We start from the raw sequence: 15,175 nt of genomic DNA, 5'->3' as shown, positions 1-15,175 counted from the left end.
TCCCCCAGGCCCTGATGGAGGTGAGTGTGGGACCCCTGGTGGGGGGGCAGGGCCGGGACCCCCACGTGTTTCTCCCTCACCCCTATCTCCCCCCCAGAAGTGGAAGCCCTCCATGGAGCAGGAGCCCAGCGACAACCCCAGCACCAGGCACAAGGTGAGTGGGGCCCCCCCAGACACCCCTGGGCCCCCCCCGCCCCCCCCGGGCCCCCCCCAGACCCCCTGGGCCCCCACTGACCCCCCTCTCCCCCCAGAAGCCGCTGACCAAGGGCAAGGAGAAGAAGAAACCTGGCCGACCCCCGAAGCCCCCCGGGCCCCGGGTGAGTGACAGCCCCTGGCCCCGCCCCCTCGGACACGCCCACAGCCCTTGGCCCCGCCCCTTCCAATCCTGGCCCCTCCCCGGTGCAGCTACTAGGGGCAGGGAGCCGTAATGTTCTTAATAGTGGGGCACAGAGAAATTGGGACAGGGGGTGCAGGTGCTGTAATGCTCCTGATAGCTGTGCCAGTGCTAATGTTGGGGTTCAAGCCCTTGAATAGTGGGGTGCAGGTACCGTAATGATTCTATGAGCTGTTTCTAGGGTGAATATTGGGGTGCAGTGCATTCCAACCCCACAAGCAGTGGGGTGTGGCTGCTGTAATACCCCTGATGCTGGGGCCAGGTCCCACCTCAGGGTCTGGTCCATGGCTGACGGTGTGATTGGGGTACCATAATACCCCTAATAGTGGGGCTAGGTACCATGACACCGTTAATAGGGTGTTTAGTTACCGTAATGTCCTTAATAAGTGTTGCAGACATAATGTTGGGATCTGAGAGATTGTAATAGTGGGGTGCAGATACTGTAATGCCCTGTCTACTGGGGCCCAGAGAGCCCAGTGCCCCTAATAGCTGCTCCTTCCTCCCTCTGTGCCTTCAGCCTAACCTGCTGCTGGTGCTTGGCTGCCGTAATGCCCCTAATACTGCGCCCCCCACTACCGTAACGCTCCTAACAGCCGTTCCCGCACTGACAGCCCTGGCGGGGCCCTGGGGGGTTCCGGGGGTCCCGGGTGACCCCTCTCTCTCCCCAGCGGGGGGTGAGGAGCAGGGCCAGCCGGCGCTGTGGGGTGTGTGCGGCCTGTCGGCGCCCGGCCGACTGCGGCCGCTGCGACTTCTGCCAGGACAAGCCCAAGTTCGGGGGGCAGAACCTCAAGCGCCAGAAGTGCCGCTGGAGGCAGTGCCTGCGCTGTGCTATGGTGGGTGCCCGCCCCTGCTTCATCCCAGTGCCTCCCAGCAGCCCCCAGCCACAGCCCCTCTGCCCCCTCCCCAACACCCACCACCTTTGTCTGGGGAAACTGAGGCACGAGCAAGGCTGGGGCTGCCCCAACCCCTCCAGTGCTGGGTGGGACCAGTTCAGACCAGTATGGACTAGCTGGAGGGGAAAGAGGGGAGTTGGTTGGTACCCAGGTGATGCCTGGATCCTGTTTTGGGGGCTCTCCTGGATGCCTGGGTCCTCTTCTGGGGGGGGTCTCCTGGATGCCTGGATCCTGTTTTGGGGGCTCTCCTGGACGCCTGGGTCCTTCCTGCATTGCTTGGCTTTGGGGGGGCTCACCTCGGGTCCCTTTGTTGGGGGGAAGGGGGGGTTCCTTGGCCACCTGGGTCTCCCTGAGGGGGTTGTTCCTCTGCCCCCTTCCAATGCTCCCCAAATCGGGGTGCACCCCCGCCCACTGAGGTCTCTCTCCTGGCGCAGAGGCGGCTGCTGCCGGTGTGGGGGGGTCGCTGGGGGCCCCCCTGGAGAGGCCGCCCCCTCCCCCCGTCCAGGCCCCGCCGGCGCCGGCCCCCCCGGCCCCTCCACGCCGCCGCCCGGAGCCGCCGCCCGCCCCGCCCCCCCCGCCAGGTAACGGGACCCCCCCTCTGTCCGGGGGGACCCCAAAACGCTCCTCACCCCCCCAGATACCCTCATCCTCTAAGTCTTTCCACCCCCCATCTCTCTCCCCCCCAATTTGCCCCCCGCCTTGCTGTGCTTGCTCTGCTGCTCTGTCTGCACGGACCCCCCCTCGGGGGACCCAGGCGTCGGGGGGGGGACCCAGATGTCCAGGAGGGGAGTCTGGGGGGGATTTTGGGGATCCCCAAGCACCTGGGACTCCCCGTCACCCCAAGGCTTGTCCGTGCCTCAGTTTCCCCGTGGGGTGGGGGCTCCCCCCTGGACACCTGGGTCCCTTTGGGGGGGGCTGTGTCCTTACAGGATACCTGGGTGCCCAGTTCCTGATGTACCCCTCCCCCACAGGTCAAGGAGGACCCTCTGGGGGGGCCTGAGCAGGGCCCTGGACCCCTCCCAGGGCCCCCCCTGCGCCTCTGTCCCATCAAGGAGGAGGTGGGGCCCCTCCCGCGCCTCGAGGTGAGACCCCCCGGCCGCCTGGGACCCCCCCTGGAGATGTGGGGGCCCCCACCGACCCCCCCTGCCCCCCAAGACCCCCGGCTGGGGCTCCTCATCGCCTCAGCCCCCCGGCTCAAAGGGGCCCCCCCGGAGCCCAGCGTGGCCCCCCCGCCGGTGAGTGGGACCCTCTGCACCCCTCCCCCCTTCCCCAGGTACCCCCAGTACTGGGGGACCCCCAGTAACGTCCCTGCCCCCCTGCAGCCCCCCCCCGGGGATCTGGGGGTCCTGATCGCCGCCACCCCCCGCGTGAAGCAGGAGCAGCCCCAGCCCAGCGCATCCCTGGTGCCGGTAAGGGGGGGCACCCCGAGTTTGGGGGGTTCCCTGACCCCCCAGACCCCTGGGTTCACCCCAATTCCACCCCTTAGGTGCCCCCCCGGCCTCCCCCGGCCCCACTGGTGGTGCTGAGTGAGAGTGAGGAGGAGGAGGAAGAGGAGGAGGAGGGAGGATGCCGAGTGGTGAGGATGAGGGGGGCTGCTGGGCTGGGGGAGGGTCCCACGGGTGGGGGGGGTCTCACGTGGCTGTTCCTGTACTGGGGGGGTTGCAGAATTTAGGAGGAGTCTCAAGAAACTTGAGGGGGTCCTGAGGCTCTTATGGGGTCGTGGGGGGTGCGTGGGAGTGGGGTGGGGGTGTCTTAGGGGGACTCTGAGGGCTTGGAGGGGGTGGAGGAAGGGGGTCTGGGACCTTTACTGGGGGAGCTTTTTGGGGTCTTGGTGAACTGGGGAGGGGACTCTTGGGGGGATTCTCAGGGCTTTAGGAGGGGTCTCAAAGAGGGGGTGTCCTCGTGGCTGGGGGGGTGGATTCTGAGGCTCTTGGGGGTCTCCCGAAGGGGTCTCAGTGCTCTCGGGGTGTTCCTCATGGTTTTGGGGGGTCCCATTGTCTGGGATGGTTCCTGAGCCTCCCTGGGAGCCCCCTCCCCACTGCCCCCTCCTCCCGCAGCCGCTGCCGCTGCCGCCGGCGCCGCCCCCGCCCTGGCCGGGCTCGTTCCTGGAGGAGCTGCTGGAGATCCCCCTCCCCGCGCACTGGGGGGTGGTGGGGGGCGGCCCGGGGGGGGGGCCGGGGGCTGCGGCTGGTGCAGCGCTGTCCCCGCTCGCCCATGGCCGCGGCCGCCGTGCTGCTCAACCCCGGGCTCGCCTTCCGCGTCCTGGTGGCCCGGGGGCGGCCGGTGCCCCCCGGGCACGAGGTGCTGGCCCGGAGACCCCCCCTGCGCTCCGTCCTCGACCTCGTGGAGCTGCTCTGCGACCTCGAGGCCTACGGGCCCTGCCCCGGCCCCCCCGGGGGCCCCCCCCGGGCCCCGCTGCCACGTCCTGGTGAGGGGGGGTCGCTGCTGCCGGCCCTGCCTGGCCACGGGGGGGGACTGAGGGGGGATTGGGGAGGGGGGACCAAAGGGAGGGAGAGGATTTGGGGGGAGGGGGGACTGGGGGGGGAGGAATCCGGGGAATAAATTGGGAAGGTGGATCTCTGGGGGAGGGGCAAAGTGGGCACAGAGTTGGGGGAGGCAAATGGGAAAGGAACTGAAATTGGGGGAGGTGGAAGTGATAGAGGAAGGAATTGGAATTGGGGTGAAGGGAATGGGGGAGGGGTGAAATTTGGAGGGGGAAGAAAACAAGGGAGCTGAAAGTGGGGGGAGCAAAGGCTGAGGGATGTGGGGGCAGGGGGGAGGATTTGGGTGTTGCACCTTTGGGATGGGGAGTGCATTTGGGGATGGACCTGGAGGGAGTGTGGTAGGGGCACTGGGGGTCCCTGAGGGGGTCTAAGGTTGAACCCCCATCCCCTCTGTGGGATCCGGGACCCTCCTGTGGGGGTCAGGGGGACTCCAAAGGGGTGACACCCCCATTTTGGGGACCTCCCTCCAGCCCCTCCCCCAGTGACACCCCAAGGCTGAGGGACCCCAGAAGTGGCATTTTTGGGTGGCACCACCCCACGTTTGGGAGGGGGGCCCAGTTTGGTACCACCCCTCGGTACCACCCCTCGTTTGGTTTCCCAGGGATTTTGGGGTGCCCCCAGCACCCGTTTTTTTGGGGGTTCCCCCCCACCACCCCAGTTTGGGGACATCAGGTTTAGGGGGCCCCAGAAGTTCTTTTGTTGCCCCAGTTCCCCCCAGTGCCAAACTGGGGCCCCTCCCCCACCCCCAGAGTTTCTATTTTTGACACTGGAACCGCCCCCCCCCGGAATTGGGGGCGCGGCCCCTTTAAGACCCCACCCCATAGAGGTTTAAGGTTGACCCCGCCTGTTACGCGGCCCCTTTAAGGTGGGGGCGTGGTTCAGTTAAGCCCCGCCCCTCGGGCTAGGCCCCACCTACGCGTGTCTTCCGCCTGCTGTGACCCTGCAGGCCACGCCCCGTTCTATGGAGGAGGGGCGTGGTCTGTACCCCTTGGCCCCGCCCCCCGCGCTGCTTTCAGGGATTCGCGCCGAAGCCATAACCCCGCCCCCTCCTTGGCCCCGCCCCCTCAGCAGAATTAAAGAGACCGCGAAGAATTATTTTTGTTAAAAGTAATAAAAGTTTTAAGGAGAATAAACGGAGGTTTGGGGGTCGTCGAGGGGTGAGCCTGGATGTGGGGGAGGGGCCGAGGGGTCTCAGCCCCCCCCCTCCCCCAAACACCTTCTGCAGCAGCCGCCGGGGGGGCGCGGCCGGGGGGGGCTGAGCTTTGCGCCCCCAAATCTCCTCCTCGGTGGGTCTCTGGGTGAAGCCCCAGGGCCGGGGGGGGTTCGTGGAGCCCTTGGAGTCCTCGGAGGGGTCCCGGGGGGGGCCCCGGCGGGTGTAAAACCCCCCCTCGCGCTTGGCCTGGGCCACCTCGGCCCGGAGCCGCTGGGCCCGGACCTGGCGCTCGTAACTCAGGCGCTCGCTCAGGTGGGGCCAGCGGAACCCGGGCAGGTACTGCGGGGGGGGAGGCAATTAATCACCCCAAATACCTCCAAAACACCCCCAAATACGCCCCCCAAAACACCCCCAAACCTGGGCAGGTACTGCGGGGGGGGAGAGGCAATTAATCACCTCAAATACCTCCAAACCCACCCTAAAATACCCCAAAACCACCCCCCAGATACCCCCCAAAACATCCCTAAATAGCCCTGAACCTCGGCAGGGAGTAGGGGGATAAAGGAGGAGTCAGGGGACCCCCTTTCAAACCCTCTCTACCTCCCCCATAAGGTTTAGGGGTGCCCTCACATCCCCCCTTGTGCTCACCCGGGTGTCCAGGAAGGGCCCCCCAAATACACCCCCCCTGGGAGGGACCCCAACCCCCCCCCCCCCCCCCCCCCCCCCGTAGTTTTGAGGTGCCCCCCCCGCCCCCTCCAGCCCCCCCAGTCCCTCCGTTGCCCACCTTGAGGCTCCAGCGCTGCTCGCGGAAGGGGCTGCGGGGCCGGGCGCTCATGGGGGTCCCGTGCAGGAGTTTGGCCGCTCGTTTGGCCGCTCGTTTGTCCCGAAACTCCACCCAACCCTCGGCAAAGGACCCCCCCGAGGGCCCCCCCGGGCGCTGCCGCCGCCGCCGAACAGACCCTCCTGCGGGTGGGGAAGACGGGGGGGTCAGAGCACACGGGGGGGGGGGAGAGACCCCAACCCAGGGGGGCTGAAAGCCCCCAGCCCCCATTTCTGTACCTCCAGGGGGTCGATGGGGCCCCTTGACCTCCCCAGGGACACCCTGAGTCCCCCCAGGACCCCCCGGACTCACCCTTGGGCTGCAGGAAGACCCTCCCCAGCTCCCCGTGCGGCCGCAGCAGCGCCCGCGCCTGGCGGGGCCCGAACCCCGGGGGGAGGAAGGACAAGTAAAGGACCCCCGGGACCACCGGCTTGGGGGGCGGCCCGGGGGGCGCCTCGGCCGCGGGGGGAGAGCCCTCGGGACTCTCCTCCTTTGCTTCTTCCTCCTCCTCCTGCTGCTCTTCCTCCTCCTTTTCTTCTTCTTCCTCCTGCTCTTCCTCCTCCTCTTCTTCTTCCTCCTCTTCTTCTTCTTCCTCCTCCTGTTCTTCCTCCTCCTCGGCCGCCCCTCGCCGGTCCCGCTCTGCCCCAGCCATGGCCCCTGGGACAGGCAGGAGGGGATTAAAGGTGGGGAAGAACCCCCCAAAACACCCCCAGGGCCCCCCAACATCCCCCTCAGAGCCCCTTCCTTTCTTGCCCACCCCCCGGGTCCGCCGCACCCCCAAACCCTCTTCAGGGACACCAAACTCCCCCCCAAAGACCCCCCGGGACCCCCAAGCCCCCCCAGGATTCCCGTTCCCTCACCTCGACGGTCGTAAAACTTCAGCGCGGCCGTAAAGGGAGCGGGGGAGTCGCGAAAAGGCCGGAAAGCGCGGCGGGGACGGGGCCTGGTCGGGGGCGGGGCTTAGCGATGCGGAGGTGTGGTTATTACAGGGGGCGTGGTTTCGGTGGGGGCGTGGTCCTGGTTGGGGCGTGGTCTTTTGGGGGCGTGGTCTGCCGCCGGGGGGCGTGGCACGGCCGCGGGAAGCGCTGAGGCGGCGTTTTGGCGGGAACGGCCCCGCCCGGCCCGAGACCCACCGGGACCCCCCCGGTGGCCCCCCAAGAGCCCCCTGGGACCCAACGGGACCCCTCGGCACCCACAGAGCTCCCCGGGACGCACTGACCCTCCCGTGTCCCCTCAGGACCCCCAAAAACGTCCCGAAAGCCCCCCAGTGTCCCACTCAGTGCCCTCAGAACCCCCCCCCTTCAGCCCCCCCACTGTGCCCCCCAGACCCCTCTGTAGCCCCCATGGCCCCCTCAGCCATACAAATGTGCCCCACAGCCCCCCAATATCCCACTCACCTCCCCAGCGTCCCCTTAAACCCCGTCTGGGTCCCCTCAGGGCCCCTCAGCCCACCCGAAGTCCCCCGTGTCCCCCCCGTGTGTCCCCCCCCGCCGGGGGGGTCCCGGCTGCAGCCGAGCAGTGGATTATCCCCCCCGCCATCCCCCCCTAATCCAGCAGCTGGGGGGGATTAAGGGCCCCCACGGCCCCCCCAACCTCCCCCAAACCCCTCGGGGGGCTCAGCCCATCAATGGGACCCCCTGGTCCCCTTGGTTTGGGGGGGACACCCCAAACCCCCCTCCACCCCCCCAATAATTAACATCTGGTTTAATTGGGGGGCTCAGGGGACTGTGGGAGTTCAGCCAAAGCGGGAGGGGGGGGGGCTGCTCCTCCCCATCAGCAGCTGGAGGGGGGATTTTGGGGAGGATTCGGGGGGGCCGGGGCAGGGGCCGCCCCCACCCCTCATTCACCGGCGGCTCCGCAGGGACCTGGAGCACCCACGGCCCAGGTGAGCAGGGAGGGGGGCACCGGGACCCCCCGTGGGGGCTGGGACGCCAGATCTCTGTCCGAGGGAGGACCTGACCCCCCCCAGCCCCTGGGGGAGCTGCCCCTCACATTGGGGGCCACTCTGCCCCATCGGGGGTCCCCCCCACCCCAACGGGTGCCATTACCCCCCCTACACCCCACAGAGAGCCCCCCCAGGGGGTGCCCCCTCAACCTAATGAGTGCCATTCCCTCTCTCCTCACCTCATAGGGACCCCCCCCATAGGGTGCTGCCCCCCGCTCCATGGGGTGACCCCTGCCCCCAATAGGGTGCGCCCCCTGCCCCAGTGGGTGCCGTTACCCCCCCACACCCCATAGAGTGCCCCCCATCACCCCTCAACCCCCGGATACCCTCCCAGAGTCCCCCATAACCCCCCTCTGTCCCCCCCCAAGCCCCCTCCTGGTGACCCTCCTGTTCCTGTGGCCCCCCAGGCGCTGTCCCTCGGCCCCAGCCCAGCCCCACAGGGCACCCTCTGCACCCCCCAGTGCCCCCTAAGCCCCCATAGGGTGCCATTCCCCACCCATAGGGTGCTGCCCACCCACCCCCTAGTGCCCCCCAACCCCTCACAGGGTACTCCCACCCCGTGGGGTACCCCCTGCACCCCCAGTGCCCCCTAACCCCCCCTCCGCCCCCAGCCCGCCATGTCTCTGCCGCTGCCCACCCTGGTGATGCCCACGGTGGCCCTGCTGGCCCTGCTGCCCCCCGGGCACTGCCCCCCGGCCCCCACGCAGCCCCACGCCATCCGGCTGGAGGGGGACCTGACGCTGGGGGGGCTGTTCCCGGTGCACGCCCGCGGCCCCGCGGGGGTGCCGTGCGGGCCGGTGAAGAAGGAGAAGGGCATCCACCGGCTGGAGGCCATGCTGTACGCGCTGGACCGCGTCAACGGCGACCCCCGCGTGCTGCCCAACCTGACGCTGGGCGCCCGCATCCTGGACACGTGTTCCCGGGACACCTACGCCCTGGAGCAGGCGCTGAGCTTCGTGCGCAGCCTCCTGCCCCCCGAGGGCGGCGACGGCCGCTGCCCCGACGGCTCCGTCCCGCACCGGCCCCCGCCCGAGCGCCTGGTGGGCGTCATCGGCGCCTCGGCCAGCTCCGTCTCCATCATGGTGGCCAACGTGCTGCGGCTCTTCGCGGTGAGGGCGGGCACGGGGGGGCTTTGGGGGACAGGGGGAGCACTGGTGGGACGTGGGGGACGTTGGGAGCTTTGGGGATGTGGGGACGTGGGGGGTCGTGGGCGCCTTGGCCAACTCCGTGTCCATCATGGTGGCCAATGCGCTGCAGCTGTCTGCAGTGAGGGGGGGCACAGGGGGCTTTGGGGGGATCGTTGGGGACCTCAGGGACGTTGGGGGGACATGGGGGAGCATTTGGGACACGAAGGGACACTGGGGACATGGGGCTCATTGGCGCCTTGGCCACCTCCATGTCCATCATGGTTGCCAACGTGCTGTAGCTGTTTGCGGCAGGGGGGGCATTGGGGGGTGTTGGGGGGTGCTGGGGTCATCTGGGGGGGGATGGGGGGTATTTGGGGTAGGGAGGCTTTGGGGACACTGCGGGGACAGGGGAGGGAGCCACAGGACAGCACCATCCCTGCAGTGTCCCCACAGTGTCCCCGCAGTGTCCCCGCAGTGTCCCCACAGTGTCCCCACACTGCCATCATGGCCCTTCCCTTTGGGGGGGGGGCCTGGACACCTGGTCCCCTCCCTGCCCCCCCTCATCCCCCCGGGACCATTCCAGAACCTTCTCTCACTTCCCCCCTCCCCGGGTGTTCCCACAATCCCCTGGGATGGCAGCAAATGGCCCTGGGGGATTAGGGGGGATTAAGGATGGGGGGGGGGGGGGGGACAGGGGTGGGGGGGGTGCCCCTCACCACCGAGTCCCCTGAGCCCCCCCGTCCCCAATGGCCTCAGTGTCCCCCTTGTCCCCAGACCCCCCCACCTCAACAGCCCCACACTGAGCCCCCCAATTCCCCTCCCCCACCTCTCCCCGTGGCCCCCCAATGTCCCCGAGGTCCCCAGATCAGCTGTGCCTCCACAGCCCCAGAGCTGTCACACCTCGATGGCCCCCGATGGCCCCAGTGTCCCCCTGAGTCGTTGGACCCCTGTGAGTGTCCCCAGCGTCCCTGATGTCCCCGATGTCCCCCATCCCCAGATCCCCCAGATCAGCTACGCCTCCACGGCCCCGGAGCTGTCGGACCCCGGGCGTTACGAGTTCTTCTCGCGGGTGGTGCCCCCGGACTCGTACCAGGCCGAGGCCATGGTGGCCGTGGTGAGGGCGCTGGGCTGGAGCTACGTCAGCACCTTGGCATCCGAGGGCAACTACGGCGAGAGCGGCGTGGAGGCCTTTGTGCACAGCTCCAGGGAGGCTGGTGGGCACTGGGGCACTGGGAGGGGCCACTGGGATGCACTGGGAGGGGACACTGGGAGCACTGGGAGGACACGGGGATGTACTGGGAGCACTGGGAGGGCAAGCTCCATTCTCCCCTGTGGTTCACACTGCTGGGACACTGGGACCGGTAAGTGACTGGGTTATACTGGGATGTACTGGGAGGGCAGGTCCTGCAGGAGGGGGAGGTGCTGCCCCCTCAGTGACCTCCAGTGAGTCACTGGAGTCTGGGGAGGCAACACTAGTCTGTACTGGTCCATACCCGCCCATACCAGTCTGTACCGGTCCATACTGGTCTGTACCAGTCCATACTGGTCTGTATTGGTCCGTACTGGTCTGTACCAGTCCATACTGGTCTGTACTGGTCCATACTGGTCTGTACTGGTCCATACTGGTCCGTAATGGTCTGTACCGGTCCATACTGGTCCGTACTGGTCTGTACCGGTCCATACTGCTCTGTACCGGTCCGTACTGGTCTGTACCGGTCCATACTGGTCCATCCCGGCGCAGGGGGCCTGTGCATCGCCCAGTCCATCAAGATCCCGCGGGAGCCGCGCCCGGGCGAGTTCGCGAAGGTCATCAGGCGCCTGATGGAGACGTCGACGGCGCGGGGGGGTGGTGCTGTTCGCCAACGAGGACGACATCCGGTGAGCCCAGTACGGACCAGTACGGACCAGTATGGACCAGTACGGATTGGTCCTGCCCCGCGCTGTCCCAGTCCCCCACAGCAGCCTCCCAGTCCCTTCCCAGTGCTCCTCAGTCCCTCCCAGTAGCCCCCCAGTCCCTTCAGATCCCCTCTCAGTGATTCCATGTTTTCCCCAGTCCATTCAAGTCCCCTCCCAGTTTGTCCCAGTCCATCCCATCAGCCCCCCAGTGTTTTCCAGTCCCTTCCAGTCTATTCAGATCCCCTCCCAGCCCCTCCCAGTCAGTCCCAGTGCCCCCAGTGACGCTGTCCCCACAGGCGGGTGCTGGAGGCGGCCACCTTGGCCAACCTGTCGGGCCACTTCTCCTGGGTGGGCTCGGACAGCTGGGGGGCCAAGATGGCCCCGGTGCAGGGGCTGGAGGAGGCGGCTCACGGGGCCATCACCATCCTGCCCAAACGGGCCTCGGTGCCAGGTCAGTCTGGGGGCTCTGGGGGGCACTAGGGGGGGCTTTGCGGGGCACTGGGGGGGCTTTGGGGGCTATGGGGGCACCCTGTGGGGCTGTAGGGGCACACTGTGGGGGAGGGTCCCATCACCATCCTGCCCAACCTTCAGTGCCTGGTGAGTCTGGGGGCACTGGGGGGCACAGGGGGCTCCAGGGGCACCCTATGGGGCCATGGGGGGAGGTCATCCGGCCCCATGTGGGCGGGGGGAGGTGTTTGGGGAGGATCCTCTCACCCTCCTGCCCCTCCATTGCTGCCCCACAGGGTTATGGGACACCTTGAGGGGCTGCAGAGCCCCCCGGGACACTGAGGGGGGGCAACAACGCTGTGGGACACCCTGTGACCCTGCGGGGTCCCTCACGACACTTGGGACCCCCCGCGACCCTTTAGGCCCCCCCTGTGCCCCGGGTACCCCCCTGACCCCTCGGGCCCCCCCGCGCCCCCCTCTGTGCCCCCCAGGGTTCGACGAGTACTTCACGTCCCGGTCCCTGGAGAACAACCGGCGCAACCTCTGGTTCCACGAGTTCTGGGAGGACGATTTCAACTGTCGCCTCCCCCACGGGGGGGGTGACGGGGACCCCGCGGGCGGGGCCGGGACCCCCGTGCGCAAGTGCACAGGTACCACCCCCCGACCCCCCTCCCCACTCTGCAGAGACCCCCCGGGGGTCACCCCTCGGTGCCCCCCAACTCGCGGGACCCCCGGGGGTCCCTGAACCCCTCCCGTGTGGGGCAGAGCCTCCCTCCCCTCCCCGCGGTCCCACCCCCGGTGCCCCCCAGCCGTGGCGGCCCCGGGGGTCCCTGAACCCCCCTCCGCCCCCTTCCCCCTGTGGGTCCCTGACCCCCCCGTGCCCCCAGGCCGGGAGCGGATCGGGCGGGACTCGCCCTACGAGCAGGAGGGGAAGGTGCAGTTTGTCATCGACGCCGTCCTGGCCATGGCCCACGGGCTGCACTCGCTGCTGGGCGAGGCCTGCCCGGGGGGGGGGGCTCTGCCCCAGCATGGACCCCCCCGACGGCCGCCAGCTGCTCGCCCACATCCGCAGGGTGGCCTTCAATGGTACTGGGGGCACTGGGAGGGGCTGGGGGGGCACTGGGAGGGGCTGGGGGGGCACTGGGAGGGGCTGGGGGGGCACTGGAGACCATACTGGGAAGCACTGGGAGGCACTGGGATATACTGGGGGGCACTGGGAAGGAGCTAGGGCACACTGGGTGCCACACTGGGACAAACTGGAGGACATTGGAGGAGACTGGGGGGCACTGAAGGCCACACTGGGACATACTGAGGGGCTCTGGAAACCCTACTGGCCCTTATTGGGATGTACTGGGAAGTGCTGAGTGGGGACTGTGGAGCACTGGGAGGGATTGGGAGCCTTAATGTGATGAACTGGGAGGCACTGGAGGCCATACTGGGAGCACTGGTTTGCCCTGTAGTGGGGGTGTGTTGGTGCTGGGGTGGCACTGGGGGTTAGTGGTTTATACAGGTCTGTACTGGTTCATACTGATCCGTACTGGTCCGTACTGGTGTGCAGGCAGCGCGGGCACCCCGGTGTCCTTCAATGAGAACGGGGACGCCCCGGGACGTTACGACATCTTCCAGTTCCAGGGGGGCAACGGCACCGGCGCCTACAGGGCCGTGGGGCAGTGGGTGCAGGGGCTGCGCCTGCAGGTGGGGCTGGGACCCCCAGGGTGGGACCCCTGAACCCCCTCAGACCCCCTTGAACCCCCAGTTTCCCCCTGAGTCCCCCCCAACCCACCCCTGAGCCCCCAAACCCCTGTAACCCCTAAAACCCCCCTGAATCCCCCCAACTCCCCCAGGGGTGCCCCCTCCCAGTCAACTGGTGGGATCCCAGTGGCCAACTGGGGGCTCTGGTTGGGGGGTTCCCCTGTACCCCCTTGGGGGGTTGCTATGGGGGGCTTGGGAGGGTGTCCATGGGAGAGTTTGGGGGATGGTCCATGGGGGTGTCTATGGGATGTTTGGGTGTCCATGGGGGGTCTTTCACCCTGTTCTCCCCCGGGAGGAGACCATGGTGGGGGGTCCCACTCGATGTCTCCCCCCTCCCCAGTGTGCAGCCTGCTGTGGGGGGGTCCGTGGTGAGTTTGGGGGGGGTCTGTGGGGCCTCACGCTGTGTCCCCCCCAGGAGGAGGCCATGGCGTGGGGGTCCAACTCGACGTCCCCCCCGCCCTCGGTGTGCAGCCTGCCCTGCGGCCCCGGCGAGCGCAAGAAGCCGGTGAAGGGGGTTCCGTGCTGCTGGCACTGCGAGCTCTGCGGGGGGTACCAGTACCGCGCCGACCCCCTCACCTGCCTGCCCTGCGCCTCCCACCTGCGGCCCACCCCCGACCGCACGGCCTGCCGGCCCACGCCGGTGCTGCGCCTGCGCTGGGCCGACCCCTGCGCCGCGGTGCCGGTGGCCCTGGCCACGCTGGGGCTCATGGCCACGGCCTTCGTGCTGGCCACCTTCGTGCGCCACCACGACACGCCCATCGTGAAGGCGTCGGGCCGCGAGCTCAGCTACGTCCTGCTGGCCGGCATCGCCCTGGTCTACGCCATCACCTTCCTCATGGTGGCCGAGCCCGGCGTGGGCGTCTGTGCCCTGCGCCGCCTCTTCCTGGGGCTCGGCATGAGCCTCACCTACGCCGCCCTGCTCACCAAGACCAACCGCATCTACCGCATCTTCGAGCAGGGTGAGGGGCCGGGGGGCACAGGGGCCTGGGGGGGCCGGGTGAGGGGCAGGAGCTGAGGGATGTGGGACAGGGTGTGCCCACTCCTGTGCTCCTCACCCAGACCAGCCGCGGCTACGGTGTCACCGAGAGGGGAGTTGGGGGGTCCCGAGAGTTCTGGGGGTGCCCAGGTGACACCAGGGGACACGTGGGGGGCTGGGAAGGGACCCTGGAGATGAGGCTGAGGGATGTGGGGTGGGGTCCCACCTACACCGACCCACCACACCTCACACCAGGCGTGTCCCGGGGGTGCCCAGGTGCCCCCTGACCCCGCGTGCCCCCCAGGTAAGCGCTCGGTGACGCCGCCGCGGTTCATCAGCCCCACGTCCCAGCTGGTGATCACCTTCACCCTCAGTGGCCTCCAGCTGGTGGCCGCGGCCACGTGGCTGCTGGTGCGGCCGCCCCACGCCCTCATCGACTACGAGATGGGCCGGACCCCCGACCCCGAGGCGGCGCGGGGGGTCCTGCGCTGCGACATGGCCGAGGGGGCCACACTGGCCTGCCTGGCCTACGCGCTGCTGCTCATGCTCACCTGCACCGTCTACGCCGTCAAGGCCCGCGGCGTCCCCGAGACCTTCAACGAGGCCAAGCCCATCGGCTTCGCCATGTACACCACCTGCGTGGTGTGGCTCGCCTTCGGGCCCATCTTCTTTGGGGCCGCCCAGTCTGCTGACAGGGTGAGCTGAGAGGGCATTTGGGGTCCCTGGGGGAGTATTTGGGGTCCTTAGGGGGGTATTTGGGGTCCCTGGGGGGGTATTTGGGGTCCCTGGGGGCACACACATCGTCTGTGCTCGCCTAAGGACCCATCTTCTTTGGGGCTGCTCAGTTGGCTGGGAGGGTGAGGGTGTTCGGGGGTCCCCAAGGGGTATCTGGGGGGTCCCTGGGTGGTTTTGGGGTGCCTGGGGGCACACAGGCGGTTCAGGAGTCAGTAGGATTTGAGGTTCCCCTGGTTTTGGGGTGCAGGTCCATGTGCAGATGACCACGCCGACGCTGCCCATGAGCCCTGGGGTGGGGGGCGCTCGGGTCGGGGGGCTCAGGGGGTGATGGGGTTTGGGCTGGGGGTCTCACAGCTCAGCAAGTTTTGGGGTCCCATTTCCGGGGTGCAGGTCCACGTGCAGATGGCCACGCTGACGGTGTCCATGAGCCTCTCGGCCTCGGTGCCCCTGGGGCTCCTTTATGCCCCCAAGGTCTACGTGATCCTCCTGCACCCCGAGCGCAACCAGCCCAAGCGCCGCGGGGACCCCCCCCC

General features: G+C 68.3%; 3 protein-coding genes across 7 annotated transcripts in view; 2 read left to right on the top strand and 1 right to left on the bottom strand.

The window, feature by feature from the left end:
- The window catches only part of MBD1 (methyl-CpG binding domain protein 1), a 5,804-nt gene extending 876 nt beyond the window's left edge, over positions 1 to 4,928 (top strand). The window contains exons 3-9 of one of the 5 annotated variants that reach the window (XM_027631026.1): positions 98 to 154; positions 255 to 317; positions 1,063 to 1,227; positions 2,259 to 2,522; positions 2,610 to 2,696; positions 2,774 to 2,863; positions 3,345 to 4,928. In XM_027631026.1, coding sequence (XP_027486827.1) covers positions 98 to 154; positions 255 to 317; positions 1,063 to 1,227; positions 2,259 to 2,522; positions 2,610 to 2,696; positions 2,774 to 2,863; positions 3,345 to 3,719 — 1,101 coding nt within the window. In that variant the 3' untranslated portion in view covers positions 3,720 to 4,928. Of the gene's footprint in view, positions 1 to 97; positions 155 to 251; positions 318 to 1,062; positions 1,228 to 2,258; positions 2,523 to 2,609; positions 2,697 to 2,773; positions 2,864 to 3,344 lie in introns of all 5 variants that reach the window. The other 4 variants (XM_027631027.1, XM_027631025.1, XM_027631029.1 and 1 more) reach the window with 4 other exon arrangements.
- On the bottom strand, positions 4,804 to 10,000 carry ABT1 (activator of basal transcription 1). Its single transcript, XM_027631023.1, has 4 exons — positions 9,927 to 10,000; positions 6,077 to 6,421; positions 5,729 to 5,907; positions 4,804 to 5,283 (listed from the first exon to the last, which is right to left on the bottom strand). The coding sequence occupies exons 2-4, from the start codon at positions 6,414 to 6,416 to the stop codon at positions 4,804 to 4,806; spliced, it is 999 nt and encodes a 332-aa protein (XP_027486824.1). The 5' UTR covers positions 6,417 to 6,421; positions 9,927 to 10,000.
- LOC113939997 (metabotropic glutamate receptor 6-like) lies at positions 7,559 to 14,672 on the top strand. The gene is given in 12 exon segments (XM_027631024.1): positions 7,559 to 7,649; positions 8,321 to 8,818; positions 9,834 to 10,050; positions 10,578 to 10,678; positions 10,680 to 10,714; positions 11,029 to 11,183; positions 11,671 to 11,829; positions 12,067 to 12,190; positions 12,192 to 12,265; positions 12,738 to 12,874; positions 13,347 to 13,890; positions 14,212 to 14,672. Coding segments are annotated over 11 exon segments (2,439 nt in total). The 5' UTR covers positions 7,559 to 7,649; positions 8,321 to 8,326; the 3' UTR covers positions 14,613 to 14,672.
- Positions 14,673 to 15,175: the final 503 nt, after the last annotated feature.

Source organism: Corapipo altera, unplaced genomic scaffold (genome assembly GCF_003945725.1).
Source record: "Corapipo altera isolate COAL_440 unplaced genomic scaffold, ASM394572v1 241, whole genome shotgun sequence".
NCBI classification, from domain to species: Eukaryota; Metazoa; Chordata; class Aves; order Passeriformes; family Pipridae; genus Corapipo; species Corapipo altera.
This window is presented reverse-complemented; position numbering and strand designations above follow the sequence as displayed.